Source organism: Panthera leo, chromosome F2, assembly GCF_018350215.1.
Source record: "Panthera leo isolate Ple1 chromosome F2, P.leo_Ple1_pat1.1, whole genome shotgun sequence".
Classification (NCBI taxonomy): Eukaryota; Metazoa; Chordata; class Mammalia; order Carnivora; family Felidae; genus Panthera; species Panthera leo.
In genome coordinates this window covers 56,818,318-56,832,024 of record NC_056695.1, presented here as the reverse complement: position 1 = coordinate 56,832,024, position 13,707 = coordinate 56,818,318, and the positions used below count along the sequence as shown (strand labels likewise).

The 13,707-nt window shown below is 33.7% G+C and overlaps 1 protein-coding gene across 3 annotated transcripts in view; it reads left to right on the top strand.

Moving 5' to 3' along the window:
* CSMD3 (CUB and Sushi multiple domains 3) overlaps nt 1-13,707 on the top strand; it is a 1,240,952-nt gene that overhangs the window by 1,141,226 nt on the left and 86,019 nt on the right. For all 3 annotated transcript variants that reach the window (XM_042923788.1, XM_042923787.1, XM_042923786.1), the window contains 5 exons: nt 2,789-2,869; nt 3,807-3,920; nt 8,761-8,949; nt 9,332-9,478; nt 11,958-12,146. In XM_042923788.1, coding sequence (XP_042779722.1) covers nt 2,789-2,869; nt 3,807-3,920; nt 8,761-8,949; nt 9,332-9,478; nt 11,958-12,146 — 720 coding nt within the window. The remainder of the gene's footprint in view (nt 1-2,788; nt 2,870-3,806; nt 3,921-8,760; nt 8,950-9,331; nt 9,479-11,957; nt 12,147-13,707) is intronic.

The window sequence follows — 13,707 nt, the reverse complement described above, 5'->3', positions numbered from 1 at the left end:
TCACCGTCATGGGATCAAGCCCCATATTGGGCTCTGCATTGGCATGGAGCCTGCTTAGGATTCCCTCACTCTTTTTCCCTCTGCCCTTCTCTGCCCGCCACCCCCTCCCCCCCACCATGCTCTCTCTCCTTCTAAAATAAAACCTAAAAAAATTTTTTTTTAATAGTGCAATATGTCTGAATATCAGATTCTTATTAATAATAATTTCTAATCCCTAGTCTTATAAACTCTGCAACTGAGTTATGTAGGTCATTCTAAGCATGTTCTACAGACGACACTAGCCATGGATTCCTCACTGATAAAAAATGTGCTCTTTCTTAAAATAATAAACTAATTTATTCTTAGCATGAAAATCAAAAATAATTTTATGGGCAAACAAAAGTGAAATAATACATGTGTGGGCATCTCTCTACACTTTGCTAACTTCTGAGTTGATCTCTGTTCTACGTCAAGATGAGATAAAATGCCCTGGGTACCTGTGTGGCTCAGTAGGTTAAGTGTCCCACTTTGGCTCAGGTCATGATCTTGCAGTTCATGTATCTGAGCCCTGAGTCTGGCTCTGTGCTGACAGCTCAGAGCCTGGGGCCTGCTTCCGATTCTGTGTCTCCCTCTCTTTCTGCTCCTCCCTCACTCATGCTCTGCCTGTCTCTCTCTGTCTCAAGAATAAACATTAAAAATAAAATTTTTAAAAAATGGTGAGATAAAATGCTCTCCTCTGAAGCATAGTCTCCTAAGGATTTCTCCATACTGGGCTCCCTATACCTTTCTATATATCCCCTTTCTCTTACCTCTTTGGCATTTATTACAATTGCCTTTTGCCTCGGTAATTGTATCCCTCTTAAGGTCTACGATCAGGAAAATTATTTAAAAATTCCTAAAGTTACTCTAAACTTGCGTCTCAAAAATCCAGGTTACACTTTTCTGTCCTGGGCTTCTTTCCCAGTGAGTCTTTTCTCTAGTTGGTAACCCTTTTGTGTAGAGCAGTGTTTTACTTGCAAATTAACATCTTTGCACAGCAAGTGCTTTTATAAACAGGTTGAAGTACTAGAAGGAAGATGTTTGAAGAGACAAACAAAAATTTACAGCAGGAAATTGAAATGAAAATTTTCCTTGATTCATCCCTCCTCAGCTACAATTCAAAAAACGTTCTTATTTTTTTCTGTCCTTAGAAACCTGGAGGTGTATTAATCGATTGACCTCTTATAAATGGCTTTTTGTTACATCATGATGAATCAGTGCCCAACTTGTTGCTCATGTTTTCTCCTCCATCTGCAACGATCTCATGTCCATGATTACCCTTCAGAAGTGGAAAAATCTTACTCGTTCTTTAAAATGTTGGGGTGCTTGGGTGGCTCAGTCAGTTAAGCATCGGACTTTGGCTCAGGTCATGATCTTGCAATCCATGAGATCGAGCCCCTCGTCAGGCTCTGTGCTGACAGCTCAGAGCCTGGAGCCTACTTCAGATGCTGTGTCTCCCTCTTTCTCTGCCCCTCCCCCATCCTCTCTCTCTCTCTCTCTCTCAATCAAAAATAAATAAACATTAAAAAATTAAGAAAAACAAACCGTACTTTATCCACCTCCTTTTCTAGGAGTCTTCCTTAACTGGTCCAGTTGATGTTCCCCAGTACTCTCATAATTCTTTCATGATAGTGGCAATACTGAAGGTATGGGCTTTGGGGTTAGGGGACAGAGGCTGGAGTCTTGGATAAACCCTGTACTAGTTGTGTGAGCTCAGACAAGTTACTATGTCTTTTAAACCTCATTCTCATTATCTGATCATTGAGATACCTAAATAATTTAACTCCTGAGTTTAAGCAATAAAATTAAGCATATGAAACACACTCTTCAAATGTTATGATAAAGTGTGTTCTTGACTAAACAAGATTATATTACATTATTTATAAATCATAGTGAAAATAAAACTGTGATGTAGATATCAGATGGGGCTAGCAGTCATGATACTTAGATTCTTAAAGAACTTTTTATTGTGGTGGCCTTTAAACTATGCCAAATAGGAGTGTTTCTAATCTAAAGGGGACAACCTATTCAAGTGATGTAGATTATTAGAATCATGAAATTTAACTAATAGGTATTTCATGAATATACTCTATAACATGGGGAGAGAAGGTTCTGGAGCCAGACTACCCAGGTTCAAATCTCAGTCTGTTACATTACAGCTGTGTGATTTAGACAAATTCTTTGATTCTCTGTGACAGTTTTTTTCTTTTATAAAATGGTGATTATTCTAGACATAGTCATGAATTAAGTAATAAAATAAAAACATTTTTTGTGAGGACTGAGTTAATATTAGTAAAATATTTATAATATTTTCCGGAATCAAGTAAGCATTGAGTACTTGCTTGTGATTATAAGTACATGCCAGGCACTTTGCTAGGTGCAGGAGACTGAGATGAACCTTGGCATTGGGCACATAACAATGACATATTTATAATGATGTATGTATAATGAATATAAAATTGCTAATTGTGATAATGCCAAGGAGAAAATTAACAGCTGTTATGAAGCACATAACAAGAAGGAATAGAATGAGGGTAAGAAATAAGGAGTTACAGGTAAGCATTCTTCCCTTGGAAAATATGTTGGCATCTAAGGAATGATTTGTTTTCCTTCAATATTGTATCATCTTTTAAATAAACAAATAATTGAAGCTTGATAAATTATACTGTTTATTTTTATTCTTACAAATAAAGCTTGCATTATTTTTTTCACATGTGTGAATATATACAGCCTCTTAGAGAAGGAATAAACACGTTGTCTATTTTTATAGCTTATCAACTAAGAGTGTGCCAGCCTCCGCCACCTGTACCCAATGCTGAAATTTTGACAGAAGATGATGAATATGAAATAGGTAAAGTCTGATAAATTATTTTTTAAAAACATAGTGTTACTAGAAGTATTTTCTTTAAAAGAAATAAACAGAATAGTAGCGACCTATCTTAGACTGTCTTTCTCTGGATTGATGGGATTGTTTGGAATTCTTAAAATTGGACAGTAGTGAAAAGACCAAAAGGGAGTATTAGGCAAAAAGCAAGAATTCTGTATCTCTAGGATATGTAATTGGAAAACCAGCATGATCATTTGAACCATACAACCATGGTCAATAATTTGCTTCCTTCCAAATTATTTTTTTGTTACCTTGCAGTACACTAATGTTCTTTGAATTCAGGCTTAAGCCTGCAACATACAATGAAGAATATATAGGGTGTATTAGAAGATATGCTTTATTTCCATATCTTTAAAGACAAGTGGTGGATTATGCTCAATTTAATAGTAAATAAAGCCCTTTGGAAATTAAATCCCAATAATGTCTCACAGTTCAAAAAATGATGTAACAAAAGAAGACATTTTAACATGGCTATAAACTCAGCATTATCATCATATTGATTTTGGTTGAGAAATTAAGAAAATATCAATGACTACTGTAAACTTAAAATAAAAGCAATAATTCTGAATCATTTTAACTTGCTTAATATATTTTTAATGAATACCTTAACTATACCAACTAGATTGTTTCCTTACTGCTATTGCTTACATCCAACTGGTGCACACCAGTTAAATCTTACTGTAGTTTACCCCTGGCTTCAGTTCTGGTTTGTCAGTGTCCATGAGGTACTTGTAGTTCAATGTTTTGAATATTATCCCTACTTATAACTAGTAGAATTTTATACCAATTGAAAATAACTGAAGGAAAAAAATATTCTACTTTTGCAATAGAAACATCTGTTCATTGTTACCATTACTTGTTGCCTATCTGAAGCCTCTGTCTGTCTTTTTTTTTTTAATAGGTGACATTATTAGGTATCAGTGTCTTCCAGGATTTACTTTGGTTGGTAATGCAATTCTGACATGCAGATTAGGAGAAAGACTTCAAATGGATGGAGCACCTCCAGTTTGTCAAGGTATCAATTCCTATGATTATTTATCTCTAAGCATTTGTTTTATGTTTAATCCAATAATGGAAAAATCGAGAAAAGTCTACTTTATATAAATATGTAACTGGCCATAATGTTAAAAGTTATACAGCTTATATGTGGTATCTTTTATTTCATGATTTCTCAGATTTAACTTTAAAAATTACTTATTCTTCCAAGGTCTATTTTTTTTTTCCTTTTAGTTTACCCCAAAGTCAGTTCAATTTATTTAAATTAATTTTGCTGTGAGGAGTGGAAATGGAGGTGGAAAATAAGAGAAAAAACCTTAAATAAAGACTCCGATGTTGATTGCCTTTACTTGACATAGTTATGTTCTAACCACTAAATTCATTGAACTTTAATCCAGCATCTGTTACATATGAGGGTTTGAGTAACAAACAAACAAACAAACAAACAAACAAACCAGTCATAAATGGTTCCTGCTGTGAAGGCAACATGGCTTAAAGGATATAACATCCATGTAGGTGGTAGGAACACAGTGTTTAGGAAACAGGTCAAGGGGCGATAGAATCATGTAATGTTTTATTGTTTATGAGGCAGGGAAAGCTTGATGGAATTGTTGCTCCCTGAATCTTGGTTCCAAATGATGGGTGAGACTTAGAATAGAGATAAATAAAGGGTGGTCCAAATGACAGATGAATATGTGGATACACAGAAGTGGAAAACAGAGGTATAGACATGACGGAATCCACTATGAAATTACAGGGGTAAGACCATGATGGACCTTGAATGGTGTGCTAGAGTTTCGGTGTTCAGAAATGACATATTGTTAATTTTTGTAACCCCGTAGGGCCCAGAACAGAGCCCACCACATAGTAACTAATTATAATAGTGGTTTATTTGAATGAAATTGAATTGAATTTGACAATCCCTCCCCAGATTTTCTTGGATTACTTCCTTCATTGGAGTTTATTCCTGAGAAATGGAAATCTGTTTCTTGCACAGACCTTTAACTTTATCTATTAAAATGAGCCAAAAACAAAACTTTTATTTTTACGTTTCTTAGTTATAGCATGTTTATTAGTCCAAACATGCTATAAGTAGGAATTAACATTTAATTTTCTACCCCATTGGAGTCCTTGCAATAAAATGGAAGGATTTTCACAAGAAGCTTTGACAATAGAAAAAGGAAAGACATGTTTGGAGGTAAAAACGAACACCAATGTGAGCATTTTCTTTGCTCTTAGTCAATGACTTCAGAGCATCTAGAAGTTGTTTGGGTTTTCTAAAGCCTATCACCTATACTCTTGATATTTAAATGTCATTCATTCAATTTTCTCCTTCACACAAGACTTCCTTTTAGCCACTTAGGATTATTCAAGGTGCATATTCAAACATTTAGATGTGAATGTGGAGGATATAATTTTAGCCTTTTGGGAAATTATACATGTGAAAATAACTTGGGCAGACACAAGAAGGTGTGAAAGAGCAATTACATGTCAGGACTTTCTCTTTGACTCCAATATATAAAATTTTTTGTGAGTTCTTAGTGGGCAACACTTAATTATTTTTTTGTATCTGGATCTCAATAAGTTTCTGAAAATTAAAATAAAACAATCTAGATACCTTAATTACTTAATAATCCCTCATCACTCAAACTTTCAATCTACAATCAGAAGTTGCTACTGATTAATAATTACATCTCTTCCTAGTCTATGTAGTATCGAGAACACAAAAAAAGACTAATTTTTATTTCATAATGGCACTTCAGGTACTAGCTAAACCCTAATAAATCATCTCTCAGAATTAGTTTATGCAGTGTTATTACATTAACTAATTGACCAGGTACTTAAGCCAAAACTCTAACTTTACCTTTTTTCTTTATTTGACTGAATTCACAGACTTGCCAAAACGGTCATTCTTTTGGAGTCCGTTAGAACGAATATACATTGTTTTTAGTCTATCTTAAATTACTTCACGTTTTCTCACTTTTCCTAAAAGAGGCTGCATCAATTCTGTTATTCTTCCCTTTATCCTTTTTAGTTTTCTTTATCATGCTTAAAATATGGAAAGCAATGCTAAATGTGCTGCTTTTCAAAGACTTTGATATAAATGAAGTATAATGGGTGATTATATTCGGTGGTTAAAACTGCAGGATCCATCCAGCTGAACCTGTGACACTTCTGCACTGTAAACTTTCCGGGCATTGGTTCCTTCGTATGTGTAATGGCAGGAGGAATTGTACACACTTTCTAAAGTTGTTGGGATAAGTTACATAATGCACAACAGGTGCTTAACAGTGTCTTAACATATAGTCACAATCAATACATATTCCTCTTATTCTTCATCATTGTAGGGCTTCTTGGTATGTGTTGGATAGTATGAAAATAGGTTAATTTGTGTACTTAAAGTAAATTATATTGAATCATATCAGTTTTTCAAAAGTAATCTGGAATATTTATTCAGTTTAGAATATGGGGGCCAACATATTAAATAGGACATGGCACTTGGTTTTTGATAATCATAGCCCAGAAAGGGAGACACCAAAAATTTAGGGAAATAGCCATGAAATTGCTAACTGCAGTAATAAAAGCATACATTGCAGAGACACCAAGAAGGAAATCAGCAATTCTGCTCAGATTGGTAGCAGAGCGGTTCAGGAAGGATTTTACAGAAGATGAGACACTTCATCTGGGTGTTGAAATGCAGTAACATTTCAAATGCAGCAGAGGAAAAAAGGGCATTTGAAACAGAAGCCCGGATGAATGAATGTGCAGAGTTCAAAAAGCTGCACATAGTTTATCTACTATGTTTGGGGCATTTCACTTCAGTGGAGGAGGAGCAGGAAAGAAACTTGGGGAGGTGGGTAAGGACTGAACTTGGAGGACTTTGTGGCAAACTATGAAGTTGCTAAATGGTTTTGGTGAAGAAGTCACATGCTCAGTAAGCCAAACAGATACTTAGTTAAGTATTCCACGGTATTAAATAGCTGAGCACACACTAAATAAACCCTTCCTTAAACTTACTTCAGCTTCCCATATGATTATATACATCTGTCATTTCAATATGCCATAGCTATATACTCACTAATATGTATTCTTCATCTTTGACTCAAATTTTTCATTTCATTTACGATTGTCAAGTTAATGTTTTTGTTTATTTTACACATTTTTCATTTTATGAAAAGCAAAGGTCAGATTTCTTTTAGAGTGCTTATGACCTGCTACCATTTACTTAATTATTTTTGAGAAATCTTAAAGTCATATCCAAGAAGCAAACATCTTAGATTGAAGTAAAAGAAGAAGTAAAAGCCAAAAAAAAAAAAAAAAAAGGAAAACAACTCTTACATGTTTTAGCTTTACTATATTCTATGTTTAGTATTTTGTTTTTAGTATATCTAACTATGCTATATTCTTTAGTCAATTTTCAAGTGTCTTAATATTAGTTATGGTTAATTTTATTTTCAAATTATTTCTTTTCAAGTTATCAACTTGATTAAAGAGCCATTATATATTGACAAAATCTACTATTTTTATATCCTTTTCTATCCCTATACTACATGGAGACTTTATGGCTCAAAGTATTTCATTGTCCTTGTACCCAGGAAGTGATGAATATATATCCTTCATCTATTCATGTATATTCCAGCAACTATATTTGGTGTTTCCAAGCCTAGCTCATTTGAGCAAACACTGAAAAACAAGAATACTGCTTAAGGTGCTATTCTAATTATTTTGAGATCCACATTATCTAACTCCAAGATGGAAATTGATTCATAGTAATTGGATTAGGAAATGTCGTGTGAAACATTTCCAACTCACCAAATTCTCAAAAGTGGTCTACTCTGCCCATCATACCAGTTGAATGTCCCCAGTAATAATACCCCAAAACTGGTCTCTCCAAAATTTAAAAACTTTTTAGCAATAGTTCACATAGGACATTTTGCTGTAACCACTCTCACTGTTCTGACAAGTAGAAAGTTCTGTATTTGAACTAAATACTGTTTGGTATATATGAGTTTACTTCCGTACAATGTAAGCTATACTGAGGAGCTCCAATACTCAAACTCTTAAGAAAAAAAACAGAAGGCTGAAATAGCATCACTTGAATGGCAAGAATTTGATCATCTTGCCCACGCTCTCATTCCAAATGCAAATTTAAGTAGATGTTTGTATTTGGCCCAAAACATGATGCTTGATGCCAACAATTAAAGTTTACTATACTTTGGAGGCTGTTACATCAGAATTATGTTTATTGTCAACATATAACAAATTTTCTGTATTTTTGAATATACATATATTTGTTGTCTAGCAGTGGTATCATTATGAAATAAGAAGTGTTATACTTTGTCTTACATTTATGGCCTGGAGACAACACGAAGAACTGAAGGATGACTGGTAACCTAGAATTGTGTTAAATCCTCATGGCTTACCCACATCTCTGAGTTCAGAAGTGCCTAGCCAGGAATGAATACTCTCAAAAGAGTGCAATTTCTTGTCTGGCCCTACATACCTGAGTGAGTTAAAGTTTGAGGAGAAATGAAAGTGAGTAACAAGGAAGGAAGGAAAAAGACAAGCAAAGACATAAACAAAAGGGGCAGCGGGGAGAGGACACAAGAAGATGAGGAAATGTAGGGAAAGTATATAAAGAAATCAAAGGAGATAAATGTTTTATCTTTTAATTTTTTGGTCATTCCTCCATGTTTTGAACTGCAAGTTTAATACAAATTATCTCTTCAAACACATAATTCAAAGTATTGTCTCCTTTCTAATGATTAAACATGAAAGTGGAGTACCCAATGTTTAAAATGCAATTTAAACTTAGGTCTAACACACTAGCATTAGTTAATGATTTCTTTCTTTGATAGTGCTCTGTCCTGCCAATGAATTACGGCTGGATTCCACCGGAGTCATACTGAGCCCGGGATACCCTGATAGTTACCCAAATCTTCAAATGTGTGCCTGGAGCATTTCAGTAGAAAAAGGATATAATATCAGCATGTTTGTAGAATTCTTCCAGACAGAAAAGGAATTTGATGTTCTTCAGGTGTATGATGGTAATATCATTTATATTTACTGCATATTCATAAATTCATTTCAACTACTCTAATTTTACATGCAGACCTTCAGTATAAACAATTGCTTAATGATTTTGTTTTATCTCCCCCATTATTTTTAGAAGTATCAATATCAAGTTTATCTAGATACCATGTGAAAACTGTACTTAAGCTTATTATTTTACAAATTATAGATTCTTTGGCTGTGGAATTAAATGTTTAAAACAAAGATAATACGTTTTAAGGTACTGTTGATGATATAAATTGCTTGTGGAGCAAAATGTCACCATACTTAATAGTACTCTAAACATATAAAATATTAAAGATAAATTGGAACATAATTTTTCAGGTATGTCTAAATTGTATTATTTTCTTCCCAAAGGACCAAATATTCAAAGTCCAGTGCTTATTTCCCTCAGTGGAGATTATTCATCTCCTTTTAATGTAACAAGCAACGGTCATGAAGTATTTCTTCAATGGTCAGCAGATCATGGCAATAACAAAAAAGGCTTCCGGATAAGATATATAGGTATGTGATACTTACAACTTCAGTACAGATCCCACCGACATCTTCAGTACGGTTGTGGCTAAAGAGCACAGACGCAGATACTATTCAATTAGATACGAATCTAAGTCAGAGTCCTGCACTGAGGTTCCTTGAGCAGTTTATGTAGCCTCTCTCTGTCTCAGTTTCCCCATTGTCATGATAATAATCCAATATCTGTCTTGTGATTTTTGAAAAGATTAAAAGCATTTAGGGTATTTATGACATATATGTTAGTTATAAGTTAAAGTCTGGTGTCTTCAATACTTTTTTTTCAATAGATTTATTTCCCTTGAATTCTTGCAAAATAGCAATACTGTTGCTCAATTGTGTGTATCAGATCTATTGAATGACTCCTTTATATGATAAGGTTAAACAAAAGATAAGCATACAATGGTAAAAATCTTTGTTTTTAATTATCCATCCATTTATGATACCCGCTAAGTAAGTTAAATATTGAAAGAGAAGTGATCAGCACATCCTTTAAAAACCTTCAGTTTTGAAAAAATAATTGTTTTGTTATTACTGCTTTTCAGTGAGTAATATTTAGAAAGATATGGAATAAAATTCCTTTTTAATAACAAGATGAAATAATTTTTCTATGCCCCTTCCTGTTTATCGGGTCTAATGATTCTGAGCCAAATATTTTCTTATTGAATAAGTATATGTAAATAGTTCTTCATTATTCAAAGGTCATATTCCTTTTTTCGTCATCCTAAATCATGTCAGAGGAATGGGTTTGTGCTCAATAACTGAATATTTCAAAACCAATCAGGCATCTCTTTCTGTATCGTGTTCTGATCATGTCTCCCCAAGCCATGGGTCATTGCTAATCAATTCAATGGAAAATTACTTTATAATTATAAACAATTCTGACAAAAATTCTAGGCATAGCCTTCAATAAATTTTGAATTTCAGTTCTAAAAATATACTCTCAAATTTGTTTATTTATATAAATTTGCATCTATATCATATACAAATAAAATTATTTTGTCTATTTACTTTGATTTTAAAACTATAAGATGATAGTTTGATTTTAATTGATTAACATTTGTCTTCTACATATTAGAATTGACTTATCACTGACACCATAATACCAATATGTATAGAAGTTTTATCATACAATATATTTATGTTGTTTTAATAATATTATTAACATATGCAAAGAAGTGTTTTAAAAAATTTAAGCATGCACAGTCATCATTAAATTTTTTTCATATTTCAATCTATATTTCTATCATATGAACAATATGTCTTTTTATTAAATTTGTGCCCAAAGATGGAATTTAAAAGTCAGCACATTAAATGTATTTTTAATGATCATAATAACTTAAAGGGAAAACATTCAAATCAATCAATTATAATCATTAGATTGACTATATTATAGACTAACCCTTATTTATGTTGATATTTCTGAAAAATTTTGATATAAACATATTGAAAGCACCACTTTAACCCCAAGAATAGCTTGACATACTGTAAATTTTTCTTTAGAAATAATAGGTTATGACATATGTATTCCAGATCCAATCTCTTTCTTACTAGTTACCCCTAAAGTCTTATTTTTCTCAGATGAATACATTGAAGTTTCAAAGGGTAAATGGATCCTGCCAGGCTGAATAGCCTTAAAAGTACATATATATGAAAAAGCCATTTGACATTATCTTTTGACACTTCAGACTTCAAAAGATGAAGAAAGTTTTACTTTATTGACATTTTTATCACCATATGTAAGCACTTTTGACAGCATGGAAACTCTTTAATAAACTGGGAGAGAGGATTATGGAGTGTGGGGGGTCTATTTAGAAATCAACCAAAGTGAAATGCTTGACCTAACATGATATAGGTGTCTGGAAATACCTTCAAAGTTACATGTAAATAACATGCCCTAAAATATTACTACCAAGACTGTGGCATTTAGTTTCTTCAAATTTTTAAAATTGTATGTATTTATTTTGATAGAGAGAGCAAGCAGGAGAGGGGCAGAAAGAGAATCCCCAGCAGGCTGTGCAGAGACCAATGTGGGGCTTGAACCCAAGAACCACAAGATCATGACCTGAGCCAAAACCAAGAGTCAGACACTCAACTAACTGAGCCACCCAGGCACCCTACATATGGGTCTTTCAAATGACAAGAAGTACGGTTTCTAAAATTCACTGAAATATTTGTAGGGCTTTTCAACCTCTAGGGTGTTAAGAAAATATGTGTATTTCAATTCAGAAGGCATCTTCCATGATGATAAAAATTAAAAGAAAGCTCAGAGATAGTTTTGTCTCCCAAAAGTTATTTCAACAGATTGTGAAGAAAATAGAAAATTATATTATGTGCATATGAAGTAAAATTCACACAGGTGGCAGTTGCCCTATTTTAAGTACTGGTATTCACTTAGATTTTTTTACCATGCTGTATTGTAAAGAATTTCTGATTCATTAATTATACAGTGATTCTTTTGTCTTTTGAAAAGCTTTCTACTGTAGCACACCAGAATCTCCGCCTCATGGATACATTATCAGTCAGACGGGTGGACAACTTAATAGTGTGGTCCGCTGGGCCTGTGACAGAGGATTTCGACTCGTTGGAAAAAGTAGTGCTGTGTGCAGAAAGTCTTCCTATGGGTATCATGCATGGGATGCACCGGTCCCTGCTTGTCAAGGTGAAGTATATTATCCCCAAATGCATTAAAAGATTAACCTCATTTAACGTTTTCATTTGGGTCATTGGAACTTCCCAAACCATAAATATTCAGAAGCATAGTATAGATGCCCTTCATGAAAGTAAGACTTAAAAATGCAGAATGATAAATTTGAGAAACATGATACATACTGTTTTATAATTCATTTGTTGTTGTGTGATTTATGCCTTTCCTGTAACCACTCATACACCTATACAACTTTATGGATACGTCTACCATTCTCGTGACTTTGTTGTCAGAAAATGATTGACCCAGAGCTGGAGACTGCATTAATGTGAAGTCTGTAGAGAGAAAGCAGAGGATAAGAGTGGGCAGGGTCACTGAAGATGCACTCTGAGTATGCAAAAATGTGCTCTCAGAGCAACAAATTTAAAATAGGAAAATGTAGCTGACCACCACGTTTTTTTTTTTTTTTTCACTGTTTAGCTAACTTAACAGAGATGTGTCTTTCCCTTTCACTTGCATTTTATTAATAGTTGAGGGGGTGTCTGGGTGGCTCAGTTGGTTAAGCATCCCACCTCAGCTCAGATCATTATCTCATGGTCCATGGGTTCGAGCCCCGTGTTGGGCTCTGTGCTAACAGCTCAGAGCCTGGAGCCTGCTTCAGATTCTGTGTGTGTGTGTGTCTCTCTCTGCCCGCCCCCCACCTGTGCGCTCTCTCTCTCTCTCTCTCTCTCTCTCTCAAAAATAAGTAAACATTAAAAAAAAGATAAAGAAACAATTGAAGCACTGTCTGAGCATTTTATTCTGACATAGCAACAGAATTTCGAGCTTCTTATTCAACAAATGGCACAGTTTTGATCTTTGGACTAGATCTTGTCTCTTAGCTAGGTACAGTCACAAAGACAAATGCAATATCAGTTATACAAGAGTTTCTAATGTCATCGGACTTAGAAAAAATTTTAATACTTAACATATCACATTATGTTTCAATATGAAATTTAATTTTGTATTTGATGTATTCTACCCAGCATATAGAGGCATATTAAACAACTAAGACCCCTTACATTAAAAAATGCAGAACGTTTTAGTTAATAAATAATGGGGCTTATCTATCTATAATCTGCTTATCAGAAGGAATTTATATAAAACAAATAAAATATAAAATATATCAATTAAAATTTAAAATTGAACAACAGCAAGTTAAAATAAGCATAGGTATTGATAGACATCCAAAATGGGTTCTTTTACCTATTAAACTACGATTTTAATTCACGAAGAGATAACTCTCATATACATGCATAAATAAATGAGAAATGAAAAAAACTGTTGTTTCCTTGAGGAAACATTAATCACTTATTAGAAATCTGTGAAGAGTTATAAACTTAGTGGGTAACCACCAACATTGAGAAAGCTGACTTCGTGCTGAATAGATATATTTTGGTAAACTTTCAAAACGTCTGCTTTTCTTTGCCTAATGAACAGTGGCAGTATTCACAAATTCTTAGTATTAATTTCCCTAAACTGGTTTGGAAAAGAATTTTTGATCTTATAATTTCAGAATTATGGGAATTTAGAAAAA